Source organism: Drosophila suzukii, chromosome 3 (genome assembly GCF_043229965.1).
Source record: "Drosophila suzukii chromosome 3, CBGP_Dsuzu_IsoJpt1.0, whole genome shotgun sequence".
Taxonomy (NCBI): domain Eukaryota; kingdom Metazoa; phylum Arthropoda; class Insecta; order Diptera; family Drosophilidae; genus Drosophila; species Drosophila suzukii.
Genome location: NC_092082.1, coordinates 92,220,756 through 92,242,327, shown reverse-complemented (window position 1 = coordinate 92,242,327; position 21,572 = coordinate 92,220,756). Strand labels below are relative to the sequence as shown.

The window sequence follows — 21,572 nt, the reverse complement described above, 5'->3', positions numbered from 1 at the left end:
AATTTCGAAACTGTTTCTTATCAGTCCTGCAAAACTGATAATGCAACAGGTTCGCTGGCCACTAATTGATGGTTTTTGGGAGAGGTAAAAATAGGGGAGAATTTTATCTGTTAAATTAGTCATACATAGAAGAATGTTTAAAACTACCTAGGCACAAGCTAAAACCCTGTTAATATTAATGACTAAAGTTCTTTCTTTAGTAGAATTTAAAGTCTTTAATTTAACGATTGAAGCTTTGTTAATTTTTTAATTTTATATACATTTATTTATAAAACTGAAACTTACTTAATTTAACGACTTTAACATTTTTAAAATATTACAATTTATCTAGCAGAATTGGTTATTCTTTCGATCATTTTAAATTTGGTCAACAATTTTACTAATAAATGCAATAATAATAAATCCCATCCTTCGGTTTTTATCAAAGTTATTTTTATCAGCCATATTTATTTATGAACTGTTTAAAGAACTGTTTTAAGTCTATAATTTCCTGTTCAAAACGGCTTTACTTATCTTTATAATATCTGGGTCCCTCCATTCTGTTCTTTATTTCTTTATTAATGACGACCATGACACTTTCATGGCCTAATGAAATCAATCCCTAGGCTTTTTTGACATCAACTGTCATTCATAAAACGTAAGCTGCATCGGAAATACCCTTTTGATGGTCGGTAATGGGTCATTGTCTATAATTAAACCGGAAGCGTGCTCTCGTATGTATATTCCACATGCATGTGTAGGTTTTACAGTCCATTCAGTGTTTCACAAAATGGCGCGTCATGGGTGTGATTAACTGTAATGGAAGTGAATCACAAAAATCGGCCAAAGTCAACAGAGAGGAATATATATCTCGAATATAATATAGGAGTAAACAAATGGGTTGCTAAATCTAGAGCACAGAAAAGAGCGCGGAACCTCCCAAAAAGGCCGAGAAGGAATGCGTTATCTGTGCGTAATGTTCCGATGATAAGATATGGCCAACTTTATCTGGCCGATAAGGTGATGTTTCACAATCGGGTAGACGGCGACAGGTGAACAGAACTGAGTTTTGGCAACGCCCCAATCGGATCGTTAGAGTTAACTTTGCTTCAGTCTTAGCTGAGCGGCTCGCTGCAACGAACGTGTTTTTCTGCCTGGTAATTGAAAATAAATTGAATATGTGTGACAAGTGATAAGCAAACTGATAAGTTTTTTTCCCAACTGATGATGTCATCAAGTGAAAATGGTTAAAAACGGTGAAAATTGTGCATAAAAAGTGAAAAACTGCAAATATAACTGAGTGATATAAAAGAAAATATATTTAATTTACACCTTGATGTTTTTCTTTTAGCAGTGAAACGAAAAAACGAATTACAATTCAGTGATTAATCGAAATCGAAGTGAAAATGCGCTTCAAACTGTTTTTGGTTTGTGCGCTGGCCTGCGGCTTTATGGCCTATGTCCTGGCCAACGAGAATATATCGACGGAGGAGTTCGAGGATCAGATAATAAATGCAGTTCCCGAACCGGTGAAGGCGGATAACCCCAGAAACCAGGCCGAATTCGTGGAGGTTCCGAAGGCCACTCCCGTGGTCAAAAAAGTGGAGGAGGAGGAGAAGCCGAAAACCAAACCTCTGGCACTCCAAAAACCCACTCTGATTCCCGTGGTCCATGTGACCAGTCGGGGAACCGATGATGTCCTGACCGTCGCCGGATTGAAGCCCCAGAAAATGTTCGGAGCCCTCGTAATGCCAAATGACTACTTGGGCGAGCTGTACGACGTGGACAACAGCGGCTACAATTGGGGTGAGTCGATTTCGTTGTCCCTGGGCGCTGATTCAGTTCCACCCCATTACTCATACGCCGCGTTGACTATCTTATCAGAACAGCTCAGTGGGTTTCAGTTTGGTTTAGTTACCAATATTTGCTCGATAACCTGTTCGTTCGTTCAGGTGTTGTAAGCTCCCTCTCTCTTTTTCCCTCTCTCTGTTTTGCCCGATAAGATAATGCCCTGGGTTGAGGCATTAAAAAGCTAACGGTCTTCTTGTTTTCCGCTTCGGCAAACAAAACAAGTGCGTGGTGGTGGGGTAGGGAGTATATATATGTATTACATATCGGTGTGGACACAAGGGGGTTATAGAGCACATAGTCTTGCGTGATTCAGTTTACAACCTCTGGTAGAGTGTGGATTTTGCAATTGCAAAGGCAGCTCTGTTTTATCAGTCGTTCAGGACTGATATATGGGCTATCCGGAATTGGTATTGGAATTTTTCCCCATATTAGTCAGAGCTCTTTGTCCGACGGTGATTATGAGATAGAAAGGATTGGTTGTGGGAGAAGCATGGCACTGGAATTCAATCTCTGATGCGGTGATTGCAGGAATAGTTTGGGAACTATATTTTTATAGGGTTATAAAATGACTCACTACTAACAAAAAAATTCTCATAAAAATTGCTCATTAAATGAAATTTTATTCTTTGATTATAGTATTTGAATGGTATTTTCCTAATAACCGTCCCATTTCCCAATAAAAAACTTGTATGTTTTGCTTCCGATATTATATATTGGAATTGTCTTTAAAAGCTTAGGCTAACTTAGACTAAAGTAAGGAGTATCCTTGGGAACCTTAATTTACAATATATAGTAGGGATTCCTGATCTTAGGCACTCATTGAGATGCGTTGCTCGTACTCTGCGATGCGCAGTCTCACAGGAACCACTAGGCTGAGATCCTCCATGATGGCGTGGTTCTGGGTTCTCACCGTGACATTGGAGTTCTGCCTTAGAATGGTGGCCCTGGACTTGTCCATCGAGGGGTTCCGGCGCAGGGACCTCTTGCGTAGGATGCCCCCCTTGCCCACGCCCATGTCTGGCGCATGGGGCGTGGCAAACAGTCTTTTGGGCTTGGGCGGTGGCACTTGACCGCCGTTGAGGGACCCACTGCTGCCCAGGAAACTGTTGGCGGTGCTGCTGTTGGCGGTGGTGGTGGCTATGTTCTGTGGACGGGTGGTGCGCAACATGGCTATGAAGCGGTTGTTGGTGGCGCCACCTGGCTGCAGCAGTTTGTTGAAACCCGACTCAAAGGTGTTGGTCAGCTTGTTGAAGAAGTTGATTTTGTCGGTGACAGTGGGTTTCTGCTCCGGCTCGGGATGTTGCTCCTGTTCTGGCCGTTGCTCCTGTTGCAGTGGCTCATGTTGCTCCTGCTGCTCCCGCTGCCCTGTGGTCTGTGGTTTCTCCTGGCCATTATTTCGCTTGGACATTTCCAGTACCTTCTCCCTCAGCTCCATGGACCAGCGCTTCTGGGCCGTATGCAATTTGGGACGCAGGGGGGAAATGCCATTACCGGGCTCCTCCGCTTTGGCCAATTCCACGGCCAGTTGGGTGGTGAATCGCGGCTTGGGGGTGGAGGTGATGGTCGGTGGCGGCCGGGTGGACATGTCCTCGTCAATGTCCATTTCCAGTTCGCTGATGAATGAGGAGGAGGAACGGGAGGCCCCTATACTGCCGAAGTCCGGCGACGAGGGACTAAGCTTGTAGTTGTAGAACTGGAAGTTGAAAGTGCTGATGCTCATGTTGAAGGCTGATGAACGAATGTGATGCTGTTGCCAGGAAGGCAGGCCTTATATAGCTGGGATTCTGGGGACTACCTGCTCTAGTTTCAACACCGGACAGCTGGTCCGGGGAACTCAGGTAGCTGGCTAGCTTAGCTTGACTCCATTCCGGGAAACTACCTTGCCCTGCAAGTAAAAAAGGCCCACATTTCCCGGTAATTGCAACCCGAGCACGCGAATTTTGCGTGTTTTCCGCGCACCAATTTTACACAAATCTTTTTGCTAATCCGCGCACTTTTATAAGGTCCTTTCAAAAAGGATTAGCGAGGGTACTAATTCATAAACAGCTTAAAAACTTAAATTCGCGACAGATGTTCAAGGTTTCTAGAAGATAATTCCTCCGGGTTTTATGGCCCACTCTTAGCTGTTGACGTTTCATTAGCTGGTTCATTACAATCAAAATCAATGCAATTAATGGCCAATAATTCAGTCGACACTCGGCAATTGACAGCTGGCCAAACAGACGTAGAAAATGAGAGAGGGCAAATGAAAAACGAAATTATAAAATACAACTGCAATTTTCATTTACTGAAGGCGAATACGCAATTATACAGCGGTGGAATGGCGAAATTGCTATGCAGAAAGGCGAAAAGAGGTGTCGGGATCTTAATGGGGTTCATAATTAATTGATGGAATTATTTATGAAGCTTAAAGGGTAACTATGGAGAGAGTTTTCTTTGAAATAGTAATGAACAGATAAGAAGTGAGAAGTTATAATTACACCAAAGTTTTACAGTAATATTGCCAATAGTTCGATAAGAAGTCAGAATATATAAATGGTAAATATATATACATTTTTATAACTTATTGCTTACTGCTTCTGTTTGATCCGCAAATAAAACACAAGAAAGTGCAAGTTTGTGGTGGAACTTTGGGTATTAAAAGAAAAAGTTTCTCGAAAAATAGCAACAAAATGATGCGTCAGTTAGTTAGACTGCTAATTGATTTATGGAAGAACACGATTATAGTCAAACTTTAGAAGTACCCATAAAATATTCTTGGAAATTGCAATGAATGTCCTTCACAACCTCAACTCAACTCCTCGGGGATGCCGGAAATATTTTGAAATCTTGACCAGGACTTTGCCACGAAAACTTCGCCAGCAATTTAAGTTTTTGACCAGCATGAGGAGCAATATCCTAAAGCGGATCCCGGGTCCTTCCAGGGGCTCCTGTTTCGGTGTCCATTGGGAACGTCAGCTTTGCACTTAATCAGCTTAAATTGCTTTAAAAGGCCAGCGGCGAAAGGAAATTAGGAGAAAGAGGAGAAAGAGGGAAGACAGCCAAGTTTGCAGCAAAGAAATGAATATTAACTGTGACCTTTAATGGCCAAGCACCCGGAACGGGAGCTGCGAGGATGTGGGTGGTGGGTGGCTGGAAAGTTGCAGCCGGAAAATGCAAAAAAGCCAGGAAAAAGTTTTCTTTTCACTTTATGCCGTGCAACGCAGCAAGTGCAAGGGATAATATTGTGGAATTGAAAAAGTAATCTCCCGGGATTAGGTGTGAAATTATAATGATAGGCCACAGCTCTCGCCTCCCTAAGCTATTTGTCTCATTGCTCCACCTCCTTGCAGATCCCAATAACAACGTGGCCCCTTCGAGCCCGCCTTCGACGGCAGCCGGAGGCTATACCATTACGTCCGCCAGGTTGGCCGAGCTCAGGAGCACCTTCATGTACTGGTACTTCGACAAGGACATGTACGGAGGACGCGGCGACTACCAGTTCGACATCCATGCCTCCATGACGCAGCTCCACAAGAATCTTAACTTCCAGCTGCCGTTCTACGGATTCCGTTTCAACTACACTAGGGTAAGGTTCCTTCAAAAATCTCAAGGTTTAATTCCTAGTTAATGTCGTATTTTAATAATTAAAACTTCTTTATACTTTAAACCATACTAACCTTTATTTCCGTATAAATAATAACAATAAATCACAATAAACTACAATCTAATTGAAAATCACCTCCTTTTACAGCTCTCCCTAAACGGCTACTTGGAGTTCTCAGATCCACCAGAGTACCTCACCTATCCCCTGGTTTTTCCGATCAAGGACTGGCCGGCCAAGAGGGATCCCTCCTTCATGGGCATCTTTTTCAGCAAGTGCCGAGTGGGTCGTATTTATCCATCGGATATTGACCAGCGGACGCCCGGCGTTTACTTCCGGTAAGACAATGCATCTCGCATCTCAATCTATTTCCGCATCCTCGCTCTCCCCGCTCGCATTTCCGGTTCGTTTGTATTTATTTGCCAACCATATTTATTTGCCTTAGTTTCTCGTGGCATTTGCATATGCAAAATCAGTACACAGCACACGCCAAACAAAAGTATTTATACGTATATATTCGTTTTACGTGCGCCCGTCGTCATTTACTGGAAACTAACACAATCTAGCACGAGTGTGTGCGTGTCCCACTCGCCACTTCCGGTGGCCCCATTTTGCATGTGTGTGCGCTCCTGTTTTTGGGCCTGCATTTATGCATATGGCCTTCCAAAAGGTATGATTTATTTGACACAAGATTTGTTCTGCTTTAACTCGACGGATTAAACTGTGAAAGAACAGGATTTAAGGATATTTTGAGACCATTTAACTTAGTTATTTTAGTGTTCATTAATAATTCAGGGTGGTTTATTTAATTTCGAATAACATATCTCTTGATGGTGTCAAAAAGTATGCTACAAAATATGTCAAATCCAAAGGTTCTTACTTCAAATTAAAGACGATATCATACTTAGACTACAAAACCCTACAGACTTTTGTTCCAACATCGAATTCATTTTGATAAATTTAAACTAAAACAAGGAAGAAGGCTATAGTCGAGTACCTCGACTATCAGATACCCGTTACTCAGCTAAATGGAGATATGCAAGCAGCAAAGCGAGATTAAAATGCGCCACCTACCGGCGGTATACAGATTTAAGCGTTATGGGCGTTAGAGTGGGCGTGGCAAATTTTTTTTTGGATCAATCGATAGGTATCGACGAGACCAATACATTTCAGTTACAATTTTTTATCTAGCATGAAAATTGTGGGCGTCACAGGTTTTTGCGGTTTGTGTGCGTTAAAGTGGGCGTGGGAAACTTTTTTTTGAGTCAATCAATAGGTAATGACGAGACGAATACATTTCAGTTAAAATTTTTTATCTAGCATAAAAATTGTGGGCGTCACAGGTTTTCGCGGTTTGTGGGCGTTAAAGTGGGCGTGGCAAACTTTTTTTTAGGTCAATCGATAGGTATTGATGAGAACATTACATTTCAGTTAAAATTTTTATTCTAGCATCAAAACTGTAGGAGCCACAGTTTTGGGCGGTTTGTGGGCGTTAGAGTGGGCGTGGCACTCTACTGAAACAAACTTGCGCTGCGCAGGAATCTCAGGAATCTGCGTGCCTAATCCCAGTATTGTAACTCTCATAGTTTCCGAGATCTCAGCGTTCATACGGACAGACGGACAGACGGACAGACGGACAGACGGACAGACGGACATGGCTAGATCGACTCGGCTAGTGATCCTGATCAAGAATATATATACTTTATGGGGTCGGAAACGCTTCCTTCTGCCTGTTACATACTTTCCGACGAATCTAGTATACCCTTTTACTCTACGAGTAACGGGTATAATTAAAGAGTATGTCCATTTTCGCCTTGCTGCAGCTTTAACCTCCAGCATGGTTTGTCATTGTTAGTGCTTCGTTGCTTGTTACTGTCATTTATTGCCCCAGAATTCTGCATTATTTCAGTGGTACCTGTACCTCCCCGTAATATTGTGGGACCCCATGGCGCTAACTGCCAGCAGATTTCCACCTCCATTATTTTCCTGCTGATTTCAGAATGCATTGGTGCGTGAATTCATTTCGAAATGTCCATCATCCTGATGCATTGTGAAGGATTTTACAGAAAAGAGCATGCAACTCCATTCAACGCGATTCCATCAGAATGAAACAATGGCATTTCGGGGCTGGAATCCCTACTTTAATTACATTCAGTTGCCCTGCACTTTTTCTATGAACTTTTCGAGGACAATGTTTAAATTTATACAAACATGAATTCCCATTATTTTTTTGTTGCCTTCCCCCGGCTAATTATGCAAATGAATGCCAGTGGGGGTTAAAAAGTTATTTGTGGTGTATTTATATGGGTTACCCCAGGGCAGCGGTATAAAAAAGCCCTTACAAATTCTGTAATCGCACACACAAAAAAGCAGCCACTCAAAAATGCATTAATTAGTTAAAGCGAGTTTCATCTTAAATTGCTCTTTGGTTAACCCGCAGTTCCGAGCTATTTGGAGCATAAATTATTGCTGCTCGCCTACATTGTTTCACCAGGCTTACATTTCATGGCTCTCAAAGAACAAGAACGGGAATAAAAAAGACGGAAGAGAAGGGCATAAATTACTTCAAAGTGACACAGAATGACAAGTCGGTTGAGAGATGTCTGCATGCTGGAAAATGCAAGTGGTTTTACCAACAAAAAAATATAGGCGAAAAATTACAAGAGTGGTTCAATCAATCTGACAGCATTATGAATGGTTTAAAGCGGTGTAAGATAAATGTTTTCCATTGAACTGTCCCTGGCATTTTCGTCTTTTTCCGTTCACTGGGTTTGTTGTCACCACTTTGTGACGCCGGCTGACAAATTGCCACACCAGAGCAATTAACATCCTGCGAGGAGCGGGATTGCAAGGATGGGGGTGCCATGCAATGCATTTTTATAGTTTTACACAGTCCGACAATATGTCAAACTTGCTTTTCGCATAACTCGTTCAATGGCACAGACCCTGGCATTTAATTGTCTTCGCCTTGTGTATAGCACCATCAAGGGAAATGCTCAGCCAAACTTTGATGTGTGCACTGGGAAAAATGTGTTACCCAAAAAAGTTATAACGAAAATTTCTAGCCCATTAAAACAGCATTTTTGTAGGGTGTTTATCGCTTTAAAAGGCGACAAAAAGTATGCTAGACATATTTTATACGTCCATCTGATTAGAAGATCCCATATATTTTGTTGCATACTTTTAGACACCTTTAAATTTATTTCTTTATTTTACCTTGCTAGTTTCTAATATATTTCTTTCTAAGGAAGTGCTTATAATAATGGAACTAACTATTTTTAGCAAGGAATTTTTTTGATTTTGCTAATTGTTTTTCGCTCAGTGCATCTGTGAGTGGGAGTACAGAGGTATTACAGAATGGGGAGTGACTGGAGCTGTGACTGGAATTTAATTTAAATAACTTTGCATGGCGCTGAAGATAAAGAAGCCAAGCAGAGCGAATAGCGAAATGCGAGTGATGTAAAATTGCTGGCCACCCAGCACCACCCATTGAACCCCCCCCCCATTGTACCACCCACTATTAAAGCACTCCCTTCCCATCGACATCCCCCCACATGTCGGACCCTACTTATTTCGCATCAATTTAATTACACACTCGCACTTAGCGCTCAGCATTGGATTAGCTGAAAGTGCAGGACATTGCGCATACGCCGCGTGGACCGCCGTCCACTTTGAGCATTAAATTCATTATGAGCGCACGTTTAATTACACACACAAACGTTTAGCCGCGTCGGTTGGCGAATAAAAACTTAATGTCGTTTGTTCAGGATTTTTTCCCTTTGTTAAACGCTTCAAACTTTGTCAGCGCGTGAATTTCGATGTGTATGGGGGTTTTTTTTTGGCAAGTACGGGAATTACTGCAGGACCTGCGAGCGTTTAATTGTTGTTTGGCGAGGGAAGCTTCAAACGGAATCTTAATTGCCGGCCTGCGTGGGCACAATTAAAACATTTTCTCCTGTAAGCTCTTTGCGGCAAATGAGTCAAAGGTGCATTTGCAAAGAAAGGAAATTAGGACATTAAAATGCACAAAGGGCTTTGAAGAGAAATAAAAAAAACTACTAAGAAATATTATTATTTCTATGTCTTGGAAACTTTAAAAAACCTACTTGCTTTAAAATTTCAGTAACTATACCAATTTCAATAGAAAATTCATAAAAAGGGTAAGTTTCCTAAAGTGGATACTAGCTAAAAGTCACTTTCCCCAAAATTTATAGAATTCAGGCATAGCACTCAAAGTTCTTCACCCAAGTTCCTTGAAAGTGTTTTTGGCCAAAGTTGTTCTCTATAACCGGGGCGCCATAATAATGCCGCTTCATTATTCCCTTTTGCCAATCATAACAAGAACTTCCCCAATCCTTCGGCCCCCAAAACCACCTCCCCCATCGTCCTTGGCTGGGCCATTTGCAAGTCTCTGTTTGCATTTACTGGTGAGAGCGCTTTCTGCTTTCTCCGCGCTGTTTTCTGCAGCTTACATGCAATTTTCGCCATTTTCTTTAAGTACGGCCATTGTTTCACTTTCATTTACACCCCGAGAGATGGAATTGGGCCACACGGCAAAAGGCAAAAGGCGAAGACGGAGACATGGCTGAAACGGTGGATAAGGGGGCTGAAAGGGATGAGGAGCGGGCCTCAAATATTCCATGCAAAGCGGCGAAAAGGCATTTTAACCTACAAATGCAGACAAAACTGTGGCAGCGCCCGAATGTATGCAATAAAGTACATAATGGCGCAGTTCAAGAACTGGCCTGCGATGGGAAAATGGGGAAATGGCGGGAGGGGGGCGGGAAATTGGGTGGAAAAGCGGCACGGAGCTCGACTTATGTACGAGCTTCTGCTGAGTTTCTATTACTTTTTTGCGACTCTCTCTATGTCGACACGGCGAGAAAAGGGCTTTACATAATAGTCAGAGATATTATCTCATTTATTGAGATTGGAACTTCAAAGGTATATAAAGATTTATCTGGAAAACCCCAAACCTACATTTCTGGCTAGAATTTTTTCTCAGTGCTCGTATAAATGTATGTGGCTTTTTGGCTTACTTACACGTAAAAGTCTACGGGTCTGCGGCTGTTTTTGGCTGCTGCGCGCGCATTTCTAGGCTGAGTGACAATTCGCATTTTTTTAGCCCGAATGTCAATTGCAGACTTTTAAAGTTTTTTGCTCTGGGCAAACACAAATGATAAACTATGCTAGTGTGGGTTTTTGTGTGTGCGGTTATCTCTGAGAAGAAGAAGGATCTTTTGGCCATGGCATGCGGTTTTTGCAGGCTGCCAACAAACGTTTTCTATTTTTTATGCTTGTCTAGGGGTAGGAAAGTGTAATTTAGTAATTTATTTCCACTGCCATCTGCTGCCAGTTATAATTTATGTGCCCTCAAAAATTGAAAAGCACATCCTGGCGGCACTTAAATAAATGTTGTATGATAATGGCTGCATTATGAGTTTTTATTGCGGATAGTTCGAGTGTTAATAAATAAGCTGAACATCGGGGTAACTACCATTCCACCACTCATGTTTGTTTGCAATTCCAGAGCTCGGTGTGTGCGTTTCATTTATCACTACAAATGCCGGGGCAAAATCAATAAAATGTTACCGGGAAAATGCAAATAGAAAATGGCCCACATTCATCTTTGTTTGCCACACACAGAAATGCTGGAGCATAACGAGTTTTTCGATTTGAATTGTTATATATGTAGGTTGGCAGTTGCCCTAAATGAATGTCCTTGTCAAAGCAACTGGGAATTAGTTTACATTTGCTGATACTCTGAAGCCAAAGACTTTATTAGAATTTATTAAATGTCATAGAGCACTGATGGAAAGTTACATTTTGTTTCCGCTCAATTAAGGTGTTTCTGGGAGTTTGCAAAACAAAACAAAACAAAAGGTTTTCCAAATGTATAGCGCTTAATTGAGGGCTCCGAATCTAATTAAGAGGCTATGAGTGAAAGCACTTTTGTTTTTCTTTTGTATTTTTGTAATCCTTTTTGGTTATTTTGCCTAAATTTGACTATGCATTAGGGAAATATATCTTTAAGCCATAAATCCATCCCAGTTTCGTTTTTGCAAACAAATGAGTACAATCTGTTTTCCATTTTCATTTAAAATGCAATTTGAATACTTTCAATTATTTATTTCCGTTTCGAATTTGGTCGAATGGCTCTATTAGCAAAATCGAACCACCCCAGTTTGGATTTTTAGTTCGATTTGCGGCCAGCATCTGGACATGTTTGTATTGACCCGACGGTTCATTTGATAAGCCTCTTATGCCAACCAAGAGCTTTGACAATCCTCAATTGTTCACCTCGATTCCAGTGCAATTGTCCGGCAATGAAAATTCGCTTAAGTTGTACGTTGTAAGGGGACTGAATCAAAGGCGACTGGTGTAATAAAAAATACCCCCGGTAAATCGGCTTAAGATTTATTTGTCTGGTATTCGAAATGGATTGGAATGGCTTTTGTCTAAGCATTTTGCATGAATCCCCGCCTATAATTCAGGCAAACTGGCTTAAAGCGATTTATGTGGCAGCCAACACGGGGGAGCAAACAAACAGCTTGAATGCGGAGCTCGCGGCGTATGCGTAATGAATAATTAAAGCATATAAATCATACGCCACGTAGCCGCGATGGCGTCGCCAATGTGTCGGCCGTCGATACGAACACCACTCCCCCAAAAAAACACACTTGAAAGTGCTCACGAGAGCGTAAAATAAATAAAATGTTTATGAAAATATGCCCAGCAGGGAAAGTAATGAGGAAGCGCCCAAATCAGAAATCTCTCCGCCTGCTCCCTGATTTATATGCCGAACATCGAATCCATTTATCATCCGGCAGACGCCGAACCGAAATTTCCCTTGCATCCGATTTGTTTTCCCATTTTCGCACCAGCCACATGAGTCTCAGAAGTCTCAAACTGACGGAAAATCCGGTTCTATTTGCAGAGTGGAACGTGATCTCATGGGTCGTACGGACCGGTTCGGAGTGGAGGTACGGGAACGCACCATGTGGGACATTCGTCAGGGAGTCGTGGGTGCCGACACCTTCGTTCCCAAGCACGTGGTGATCGCCACCTGGAAGAACGTCTCGTTCGCCGGCGGAATCGACAACTCCCTCTACACGGTAAGTGGTCTAATCTTATTTATCATGTTGTTAATTTTAGCATTATAAAAATGTTAGGCACTTGAGGCAAAAAGATATTTCAGCACAACTTTAAATACAATTTTATAATTATAGATTAATAAGTAACTATGTTGTGTGTACTCCACAGACCAACACCTTCCAAATGGTCCTGGCTACCGATGAGGTCTACACCTATATCATCTTCAACTACGCTGTTTTGAACTGGCTTTCGCACACAGAGGCTGGAGGCGATACGACAAAGGGCGAGGGCGGAGTTCCTGCATATGTAAGTGGTCAAACTCTCCCTTTTTTTAGTCCCTTCACTTTTTGTCGGTTGGCACTCAATTAAACAGTTGACTACCAGGGGAAAACTTGCCAACTGATTGTGAGGGAAGAGGTTTGTTGGCATGTTTGCTCTGGTGATTTGTTCGGCAATCAAAAGGGAAAAGTAAAGTGCAAGTTGAGGACTCGCAGAAAAGGATTCCTTAATATGCATAAAGTTTGTTCTAACAACTTTCAGAATCCTTGATAATCAATGAAAAAATACCTAACAGTCTACAACTTTAAATTTCCTTTGCCAAGAATCACTCATCAAGAATCACTCATCAAATTTACAATTATCATAAGCTCAAATCGTTTTGCGTTTGAAACTCGAGTCCTCTTCAGCCTGCAGCCACTTCCAGTAATTAAACGCACAATTTAAACTTTGCCTAAGCCCGAAACATAATTGCGAACTTTGTGAACAGTTAATTAAATGTGTGAGCGATCCGAATGCATGTGCTAATTGCACTGTGGCCCCGAAAACCCCTACCTACTGACATATGAACTTCTACCCCCTTTTCAGGTCGGTTTCAACGCCGGCAACGGCACCCAGGCCTACGAGTACAAGCCCTACAGCCAGAACATGGTGATTCGGGACCTGGCCAACAGAGGATGGGCCAATGGGTTCCCTGGTCGTCACATTTTCCGCGTGGACGAGCAGATTCTAATTGGCTCCTGCAACAAGGATATCGGTACGTTTGATTGCATGGCCACTTTAATCGATGGCCCTGAAGTTTAGCAACAGTTTTGGGGGTTTGGGTAACTATACACTGTTAAAAAGGATTTATGCGAGCCAGATCTTAGGAATTTATTCCAAATCGATTTTAAAATTACAATAAAATGTTCTTAATAATATTGTAAGTAATGTAACTATTTCTTTTAACAATTTAAGTCTTAAAAATCAGTTTTTTCTGTTTTTTCGGCGTAGTTAAATAACTCTCTTAAAAATTGCTTAAACACTATTTCTATTTTCGGAGAAGTTTAGTAAGTTTCCTAATAATTGCTATAAAATGAAATATATTTTTTAACTAGATGCTGCCCTGCTGCCTTTGACCTTCGCCCCCGAGTCTGGCAACATGCTGGGTGGTCAAGTCGTCAACATCACCGGCCCCTGTTTTGACCCCAGTATCAGAGTGACCTGCCACTTCGATACGGAATCCGTGCTGGGAACCTATGTGGACAGGAACCGAGTGATCTGTGTGCAGCCTTATCTGAAGGCCGAGGGATACATCCGCTTCCAGATCTCCGTGGGCACTCAGAGGTTCAAGTGGCGCGGAAAGTACTTCGTGGAGACCCCGGCTGCCGCCACCGAGAAGATCTTCTTCGCCAACGACGATGTGCACAAGAAGAATCCCAGCGAGATCCGCATCACCTGGAACCAGTACAATTTGACCTCGAATGCCAATGCCAACGTGATGATCTCGCTGTGGGGCTACCGGGAGACCAAGATCGAGCCCCAACTGGAGTACATCGATGTTATCGAAGCCGCGTACTCAAATTCCGGCAGCTACGTGATCACGCCCTCGAATTACCTCAACCGAAACAATATTAACCGGGACATGCAGTTCGGCTTCCTCCAGATCAACCTCACCCAGCCCGATCAGTACTCAGGATTGGCCATCAGTCCGTAAGTAGAGATGATATAGATTAAATCCTTTATAACTGAAACAAGAGTAATAGTAACTTAGTCATTACAAGAGTATTTCGCTTTATTTAAACTTACTTAACCATCAGGTCGCACAGCCAGCCTTATATAAATGAATTTACTCGTTCAGTTGCATTTTGCAGTAACCCCGGAATCCCTCCCCAGATTCCTTTGTTATTACGATTTAATTGATTCTCGGTTGTCTCAATGTGTCATCTCAGTGCCTTGATGGTCTATCCTTGTTATACCCGTTACTCGTAGAGTAAAAGGGTATACTAGATTCGTCGGAAAGTATGTAACAGGCAGAAGGAAGCGTTTCCGACCCCATAAAGTATATATATTCTTGATCAGGATCACTAGCCGAGTCGATCTAGCCATGTCCGTCTGTCCGTCTGTCCGTCTGTCCGGATGAACGCTGAGATCTCGGAAACTATGGGAGCTAGGCTATTGAGATTTGGCGTGCAGATTCCTGAGCTTCCTACGCAGCGCAAGTTTGTTTCAGTAGACTGCCACGCCCACTCTAACGCCCACAAACCGCCCAAAACTGTGGCTCCTACAGTTTTGATGCTAGATAGAAAATTTTAACTGAAATGTAATGTTCTCATCAATACCTATCGATTGACCCAAAAAAAAGTTTGCCACGCCCACTTTAACGCCCACAAACCGCAAAACCCTGTGACGCCCACAATTTTCATGCTAGATAAAAATTTTTAACTGAAATGTATTGGTCTCGTCAATACCTATCGATTGATCCAAAAAAAAATTTGCCACGCCCACTCTAACGCCCATAACGCTTAAATCTGTATACCGCCGGTAGGTGGCGCATTTTAATCTCGCTTTGCTGCTTGCATATCTCCATTTAGCTGAGTAACGGGTATCTGATAGTCAAGGTACTCGACTATAGCGTTCTCCCTTGTTTTTATTCAATTTGTCGGGCAATTTCAATGACAATGAGAACGGGCTCTTCCAGAGAGCCACTAGATACCAGTTGCGATGGTAAACCCTCCCCTTCCCTTCGGTTGCAATCAATTTGCTCGGGCTTGGCTTGGCTGAAGATTGCTTATTATGACAGCCTGTAATTGCGAGGCATTCTCGAAGCTAATCAATAATGGAAATGTGTTTTTAATGGCCTCGGCCAATGGTAATCGCTGTCATGTTTGTTAGCCAGTCTTCAGCATCTAAGCCTTTTCCTTCTCGTCCTGCAATTATTTTGCACTTAAACCTGAATCATCTTCCGAACCATAAAATTTGTTGGCCAAAAATACAAGTTGTATTTTGCAGATGCCCAGTTTGACGACCAGGAATTTCGGGGGTTCATTCAGAAAATCGGGTCTGCACAGGGAGAAATTATTATGGTTTTGTTGAAAAAAGAAAATGAATGTCAGCCCTTAAAATATTTTTAAGTTCCCCGGAGATACACGGAAACACACCTTTTGTCATCAAACCATTGTACTTTTGATAGTGCCGTAAATTATACAAGAATCGTTCCCTTTTTCGCCCCTGTTTCTTTTCCCCTAAGACGCAATATAAAACCATTTAATTCTTTTTGGTTTACGGCACCTCTGGGTGTCGTTAGCCGGCCCAAAGTGGCGGGTGCCCAAATATATTGCTAGCATTGTTTCAACATTTAATTTCCATTTGATGACCGGGTAATTGTGAAAACTTAATGAAAAATATTTCCATGGCAGCTTGGGGCGTGAATTGCCATTGAAGGCTAACTAGGCAACGGCTAATGGCAATATCGTGTTGCTCGTCAGAAAAGAGAAGGTTAAATCAAAGGTGGATGAATGTCATCCTCCGGGCCGCTTTCCTTGAAATTAATCTTTGGCATACATTTTCACAATGCAATTTCCCATTTTCCCGCTTCCAGGGTCCTGTGGTCCCGACCGATTCCATTGGCCTGGTATATGGCGCCCCAGTGGGAGCGACAGCACGGAAAACGCTGGGCGAGAGCTCTCTGCGATAATTGGATTCGCGCCGACCGATTCCTCAGGTAAGGCTCAACAAATATGCATTTGCATTTACCCCGCTAATTAAAAGCAACCGAAAACGCCGATGGGGATTGGCCAAATGGATGCTGGCTAATTAGCCGAGGCTTGCAATAAAGGGACTTCCCCGCCTGAACGTTCATATTCCCCATTTCGCAGGAACTTTGCCGCCGACCTTCCACTGTGCCCCTGCACCTTGGACCAGGCTGTCCTGGACAAGGGACGCTTCCGTCCGGATCGGGAGTGCGACAAGGACTCGAACCCCAGCTGCCTGAGGCATCGCGGTGCCATCCACTGTGTGGTCAGTGGAACGCCAGTGTGAGTGGCTTTAAATAAATAAAAAAAAAAAAAATAATATGAATTTTAAAAGCACTTCAAAGGGTGTCTAAAAGTATGCAACAAAATATGGTTGTAATTCTTTCACAGTATACTTTTAGACACCTTAACTGATTAATAAAATGTTATTAAATTTGTTTTCTTCAGTGCCCAAGGAGCTGAGCAGCAGTGCTGCTACGACCGCTACGGCTTCCTGATGCTGACCTACGACCAGATGTGGGGCTCCCGACCCCGCCGCGTCCACAACCTGGGCAAGATGCCCTGGAACGAGGCCAGCAAGGTGCCCTCGCTGTCCATGTGGTTCCACGACATGCGTCCCTTCTACTCCTGCTGCTTCTGGCAGGAGGAGCAGGCGGTGGGCTGCGAGACGTACCGCTTCGAGCGACGTCCTTCGCAGGACTGCGTGGCCTACCAGGCGCCGGGAATCGCCGGCGTCTTCGGAGATCCCCACTTTGTGACCTTCGACGGCACGGCATACACCTTCAACGGCCTGGGCGAGTTCGTCCTGGCACGCAGCGTGGATGAGAGCAATAAGTTCGAGGTCCAAGGACGATTCGAGCAGCTGCCAAATAACTACTATGGGGAGGTGAAGGCCACTCACTTGACAGCGGTGGCGATGAGGGGAAATACCACCACGACGATTGAGGTCCGCCTGCGTCCTCTGCATGCCAGGTGGCGCTATCGCCTGGATGTCCTCGCCGATGGCCGCAGGGTGTACTTCGATCGGGAGAGTCTGAAGTTCCAGCACTTCGATGGTGTAACCGTGTATACCCCGACCTATCTGCTCAATCAGTCCCAGGTGGTGGTGCAGTTCGATGCAGGAATCGGAGTTGAGGTCGTGGAGAACGAGGGCTACATGACGGGTCGCGTCTTCCTGCCCTGGAAGTTTATAGTGAGTGCAAAATAATATTTCTCATTATTTCTATTTCATTTTAATAACTTATTGTCACTCTAGAACAAAACAGCTGGTCTTTTTGGCAACTGGAGCTTCAATAAATTAGACGACTTTATGTTGCCCAATGGACAGGTGGCTGCTCTAAATTTAAACGATCTGCGTAGTATCCACACCAACTTTGGCATCAAATGGATGCTCACGGACCGCGAGGTTCCCGGAGTGGGAGCTGCTCTATTTACCAGGGAATTTGGAAGGATGTCCAGTTACTATGCGAATGCCACCTTCCAGCCAAATTATGTCCTGGATCCTGCGGACTTCCTGCCCACCAATCGTACTTACGATCTGGAGAGAGCTGAAGAACTCTGTGGAGAGTGTATGCAGTGTCAATATGATTATGCAATGACCTTAAATCGAGATTTGGCGCACTATACCAAGAACTACTACGACACCATAGTCAATATGCAGGCTGAGAATGCAGTGTAAGTTTAAGATTTTATGGGTAGAACCCAAAATATAAGGTCTAACAATGTTATTTCTTACAGTCGCGTGGTATCCTGTGGTGTTTTGCAGACCCCCCGATTTGGCCGAAAGCTGAGCTTTGATTTCATGCCCGGTGCCAAGGTGTCCTTTGAGTGTAATGAGGGCTTTATCCTGGTCGGAGATCAACGTCGTGAGTGTTTGTCCAACGGCCTGTGGAATGTTCCTGAATACGGATACACCGAGTGTCTACGTAAGTACCAAAAACAATATCCCTTTGATTAGGAGCCCCCTAAATCTAACCTACAGTTCTACTGACTGACTGAAGTAAAGCTTAATCTATGCTTTTTAAAAATTGAAAAATATTTATTACTTAAATTTATATTAAATCTTAAAATACTATTACTCCGATATTAAAAGCTTCTTAAAAACCGGACTTTGAAAAAAAGTAGCTAGCCCAGTCAGCCAGTACATAGTGGGAATGTGTTCTTAAACCCCCTTGATCCTCACCAATCCTTACCAACCTTTGACCCCGTGCAGGTGAGGTGTACTACACGCGTCGCGTCGCTTTCATAGCAATTGGCATTATCTTCCTGGTGATCTGCCCACTGATGCTGTGCATCGTGTGTGGCGTGTATCGCTATCGCCAGAAGCAGCTAAAGGAGGATCCCCAGTGGCAGATGCCCATGCTGCCCCGCTCGAGGGCTAGTTCCGCTCGTAATCTGAGAACGCTCAACTACGACGATGACAGCGATACGGATGCCAGCACATTGAAGAAAAGTAGGTCCTACGACAAAGTATATCGCACGAACGAACCATTACCGGGCAAACCGCAAATTGATTTTCCAGCTAAGAAATGGGATCTGGATGAGAACGACGAGGATGTGACCTCATCCGAAGGTAGTCAAAATAGAAACAGCTCAAAGTTAGCCAGGGACATTTCCTACATTAATCCGAACGTAACCACAGGTGAGAAGCCGAAGCAGCTGGGTCGCCGATCCCTGCACTCCGCCTCCGGAACGGATTTGGATCAGCACGGCTCGCCGGTGGACGACGATCATCATCCCGACGAGGACGATGACTTCGATGAGGCGGATGTCCACACGGGCACCACCCATCCGGCTGGATATCACCAGCCCCTGTCGCCGGAGGAGGCGGACCAGCTGCACCGCCAGCAGTACAGTCCCACGTTCAGTGGCCTGGACAGCCGCACCAGTGGTGCCAGCTCCATAAACTACACACCCCAGGCGGCGTCACAGAACCGCTTCGGAGGAGTGCCAGTGCTGCCCAGCAATACCCAGTACTACAGCAGACCCCCGTCGAGTGTGAACGCCGTGCCCCTGCGCACAGCACCTACGCCCCTGACGCAGGACACCGGCCTGCCTTCACCCCCCTTAGCCACCTCGCCCACTCCCTCGGTGCAAAAGTCCACGGAGGTCTGAGGATCCGAACTCATCCCGGTCCCCACTAGCTGCAAAGTTCAAATAGGAGCCACCCACAAATAATAACTAATTTTAAGTACCTGTTATTGCCGCTAACTTTGAACCACCCACCTGCCCATGATGTTTTCCATTTCTTTTGTTGTACTGCTGCTTTTCCCGAGGCCATGACCACATCAAATAATAACACCTAACATGTAACAATTATTTAATAGTCCCAATCCGAAACCGAATCCTTGTACATTAAGCATAATTCTAACGGCAATTCATTTGTATTTACGTCGGCCCAGGTAAACAATCATCATTTTATACATTGAATAAAACCAAAAACACTTGTTTATAGTAGTTTACTTGTAAATATTGAACAATGTTTTCAGTTCTCCTTGCAGGCCAATTCGATAATGCCAATTGTTACATGAAAGTTGACACTTCGCAGGGTTCGCTTTGTTTGCAATTTAACTGCCTGTCAATTTTCTGTAATAATTTGCATGAGCAGCGGGTTGCATTGCAGATTATACTGGAAAAAGTGGGCAGAGTATATTCGAATATTAATATAAAATAAAAGCGGTTGGCTTAAGAATCAAATATCCTGTCATAAGGATATTCAAAAACCAAAATCTGTTAATGCCACATCTTTTAAAATCAGAAAAGGGATTCTTTTTTATTTTATGGGCCATCCCGCCAATTTTGTCCAGTGTAATATTACCAATGCAACGACAGTGCAAACGAAAATTACATGAAATTTACAACGAAGCAACGAGACCGAAGCCAAAGACATTAATCTTCAACTGTCACAGTGTTTTTTTGTGCTCTTCCTTATTGTTGTTGTTACCACTGCCACGCCCCAGTACTCCACCTACGCCCCCTTCCATCGGGACAGAATGTATTGTGTGCATTACGCCAATGTCAATCAATCTTGAGCAAATTGATGGACAAGTTGCCGTTACTTATGTCTGTTTGTCCGCCGGCGAATCCTTGGTCCTCCTCATCAATGTGAGGGTATAGCCCGTTCTAACTGGGAAATAGACACAACACAATGCCAGGACGACGAGGACTCAAAACTAGGCGACTATGTAGTTTCCAGCCTTGAGTGGTTGGATGGATGGCAGGGAAAAGCTAGATGGATAGCCCAGTTGGCTGTTTTATTTATGAGCAGAGATGGAAAGGTAACACGTTTGAAAAGGACAAGGTAGAAGGTATATGAGAAAAATCTCTCTGAATAAAAAAATTAAAAATCAATTACGAAATAAAAAACAAAGTATCTTTCACATAAAAGTCCTCAAGTAAATGGAACGTAAATTAAATCTATTATATCGTCAAAGAACTGTTCTTTATATTTTGTTCTTAATGAACTTTCTTTCCTATTTGTTAGGTTAAAAATAGTTCATCGTAGATAAATGCGTATTGTAAAGAGTATTCAAAGTGCTACATAAACCAAAGATTTTATCACCTGAATACTTCCATCACTGTTCGTAGAACCCATTGCTCAGGTCCCCCGTCCATCGACCCCGAAGAATCCTTTGTCTATTTTCGATTGCATACCTTTGCAGGACATGAGGAGCATTCGGCGCGGGTGGCGAGCATTTCCCTGGGAATGGTCCTGCTCATCCTGATTCCCTGCCTTTTACTTCTGGTTTGCGGGGCGAATTATTGGATTCGCGAACGAATCGCCAGGGAGGAGGAGGAAGCAGCCCAGGCTCTGTTGCCGAAATCCAAGTGGCAGAAACAACATGTAATTTGATTACCACATTGATGAGCTGCCGAGGAAATCCGATCGTGTGCTGAATTACAAATCACATCATGGACTCAAAAACCTCAGATGTAATTACACAATTTCATTATAAATTGAACCTGCATCAGAACTCTATTTATTAACTACCAAATAAAATAAAATATTGATTTTATTTTTAAATAACTTTTGAAATGTGGAGATGAAAGAATAG

At 43.3% G+C, this 21,572-nt stretch overlaps 2 protein-coding genes across 5 annotated transcripts; one reads left to right on the top strand and one right to left on the bottom strand.

Moving 5' to 3' along the window:
- The first annotated feature begins 1,011 nt into the window (after positions 1-1,011).
- On the top strand, positions 1,012-21,533 carry mesh (sushi domain containing 2 mesh). 4 transcript variants are annotated; one of them, XM_065865195.2, is made up of 16 exons: positions 1,013-1,136; positions 1,331-1,785; positions 5,163-5,398; positions 5,564-5,751; positions 12,351-12,528; positions 12,677-12,814; positions 13,373-13,541; positions 13,882-14,476; positions 16,365-16,487; positions 16,642-16,800; positions 16,966-17,710; positions 17,774-18,192; positions 18,256-18,443; positions 18,731-18,970; positions 19,040-19,090; positions 19,160-19,987. In XM_065865195.2, the coding sequence occupies exons 2-16, from the start codon at positions 1,386-1,388 to the stop codon at positions 19,630-19,632; spliced, it is 4,302 nt and encodes a 1,433-aa protein (XP_065721267.2). In that variant the 5' UTR covers positions 1,013-1,136; positions 1,331-1,385; the 3' UTR covers positions 19,633-19,987. The 4 variants fall into 4 exon arrangements, with proteins under 4 accessions (XP_065721269.2, XP_065721267.2, XP_065721266.2 ...); XM_065865194.2 differs by having other exon boundaries at positions 18,731-19,090; XM_017075842.4 differs by having other exon boundaries at positions 1,036-1,136; positions 1,334-1,785; positions 18,731-19,090.
- On the bottom strand, positions 2,529-3,570 carry bnk (bottleneck). Its single transcript, XM_017075845.4, has one exon. It carries the CDS (start codon positions 3,548-3,550, stop codon positions 2,639-2,641), a length of 912 nt encoding a protein of 303 aa, XP_016931334.3. The 5' UTR covers positions 3,551-3,570; the 3' UTR covers positions 2,529-2,638.
- Positions 21,534-21,572: the final 39 nt, after the last annotated feature.

Bases quoted from the DNA above. Each gene is read 5' to 3' on its own strand.
- mesh (XM_065865194.2), top strand. From the start codon at position 1,386: ATGCGCTTCAAACTGTTTTTGGTTTGTGCGCTGGCCTGCGGCTTTATG. The intron at 16,488-16,641 runs GTAAGGCTCAAC...CCCATTTCGCAG, and splicing joins CGCGCCGACCGATTCCTCAG to GAACTTTGCCGCCGACCTTC. The intron at 17,711-17,773 runs GTGAGTGCAAAA...TTGTCACTCTAG, and splicing joins TCCTGCCCTGGAAGTTTATA to AACAAAACAGCTGGTCTTTT.
- bnk (XM_017075845.4), bottom strand. From the start codon at position 3,550: ATGAGCATCAGCACTTTCAACTTCCAGTTCTACAACTACAAGCTTAGT.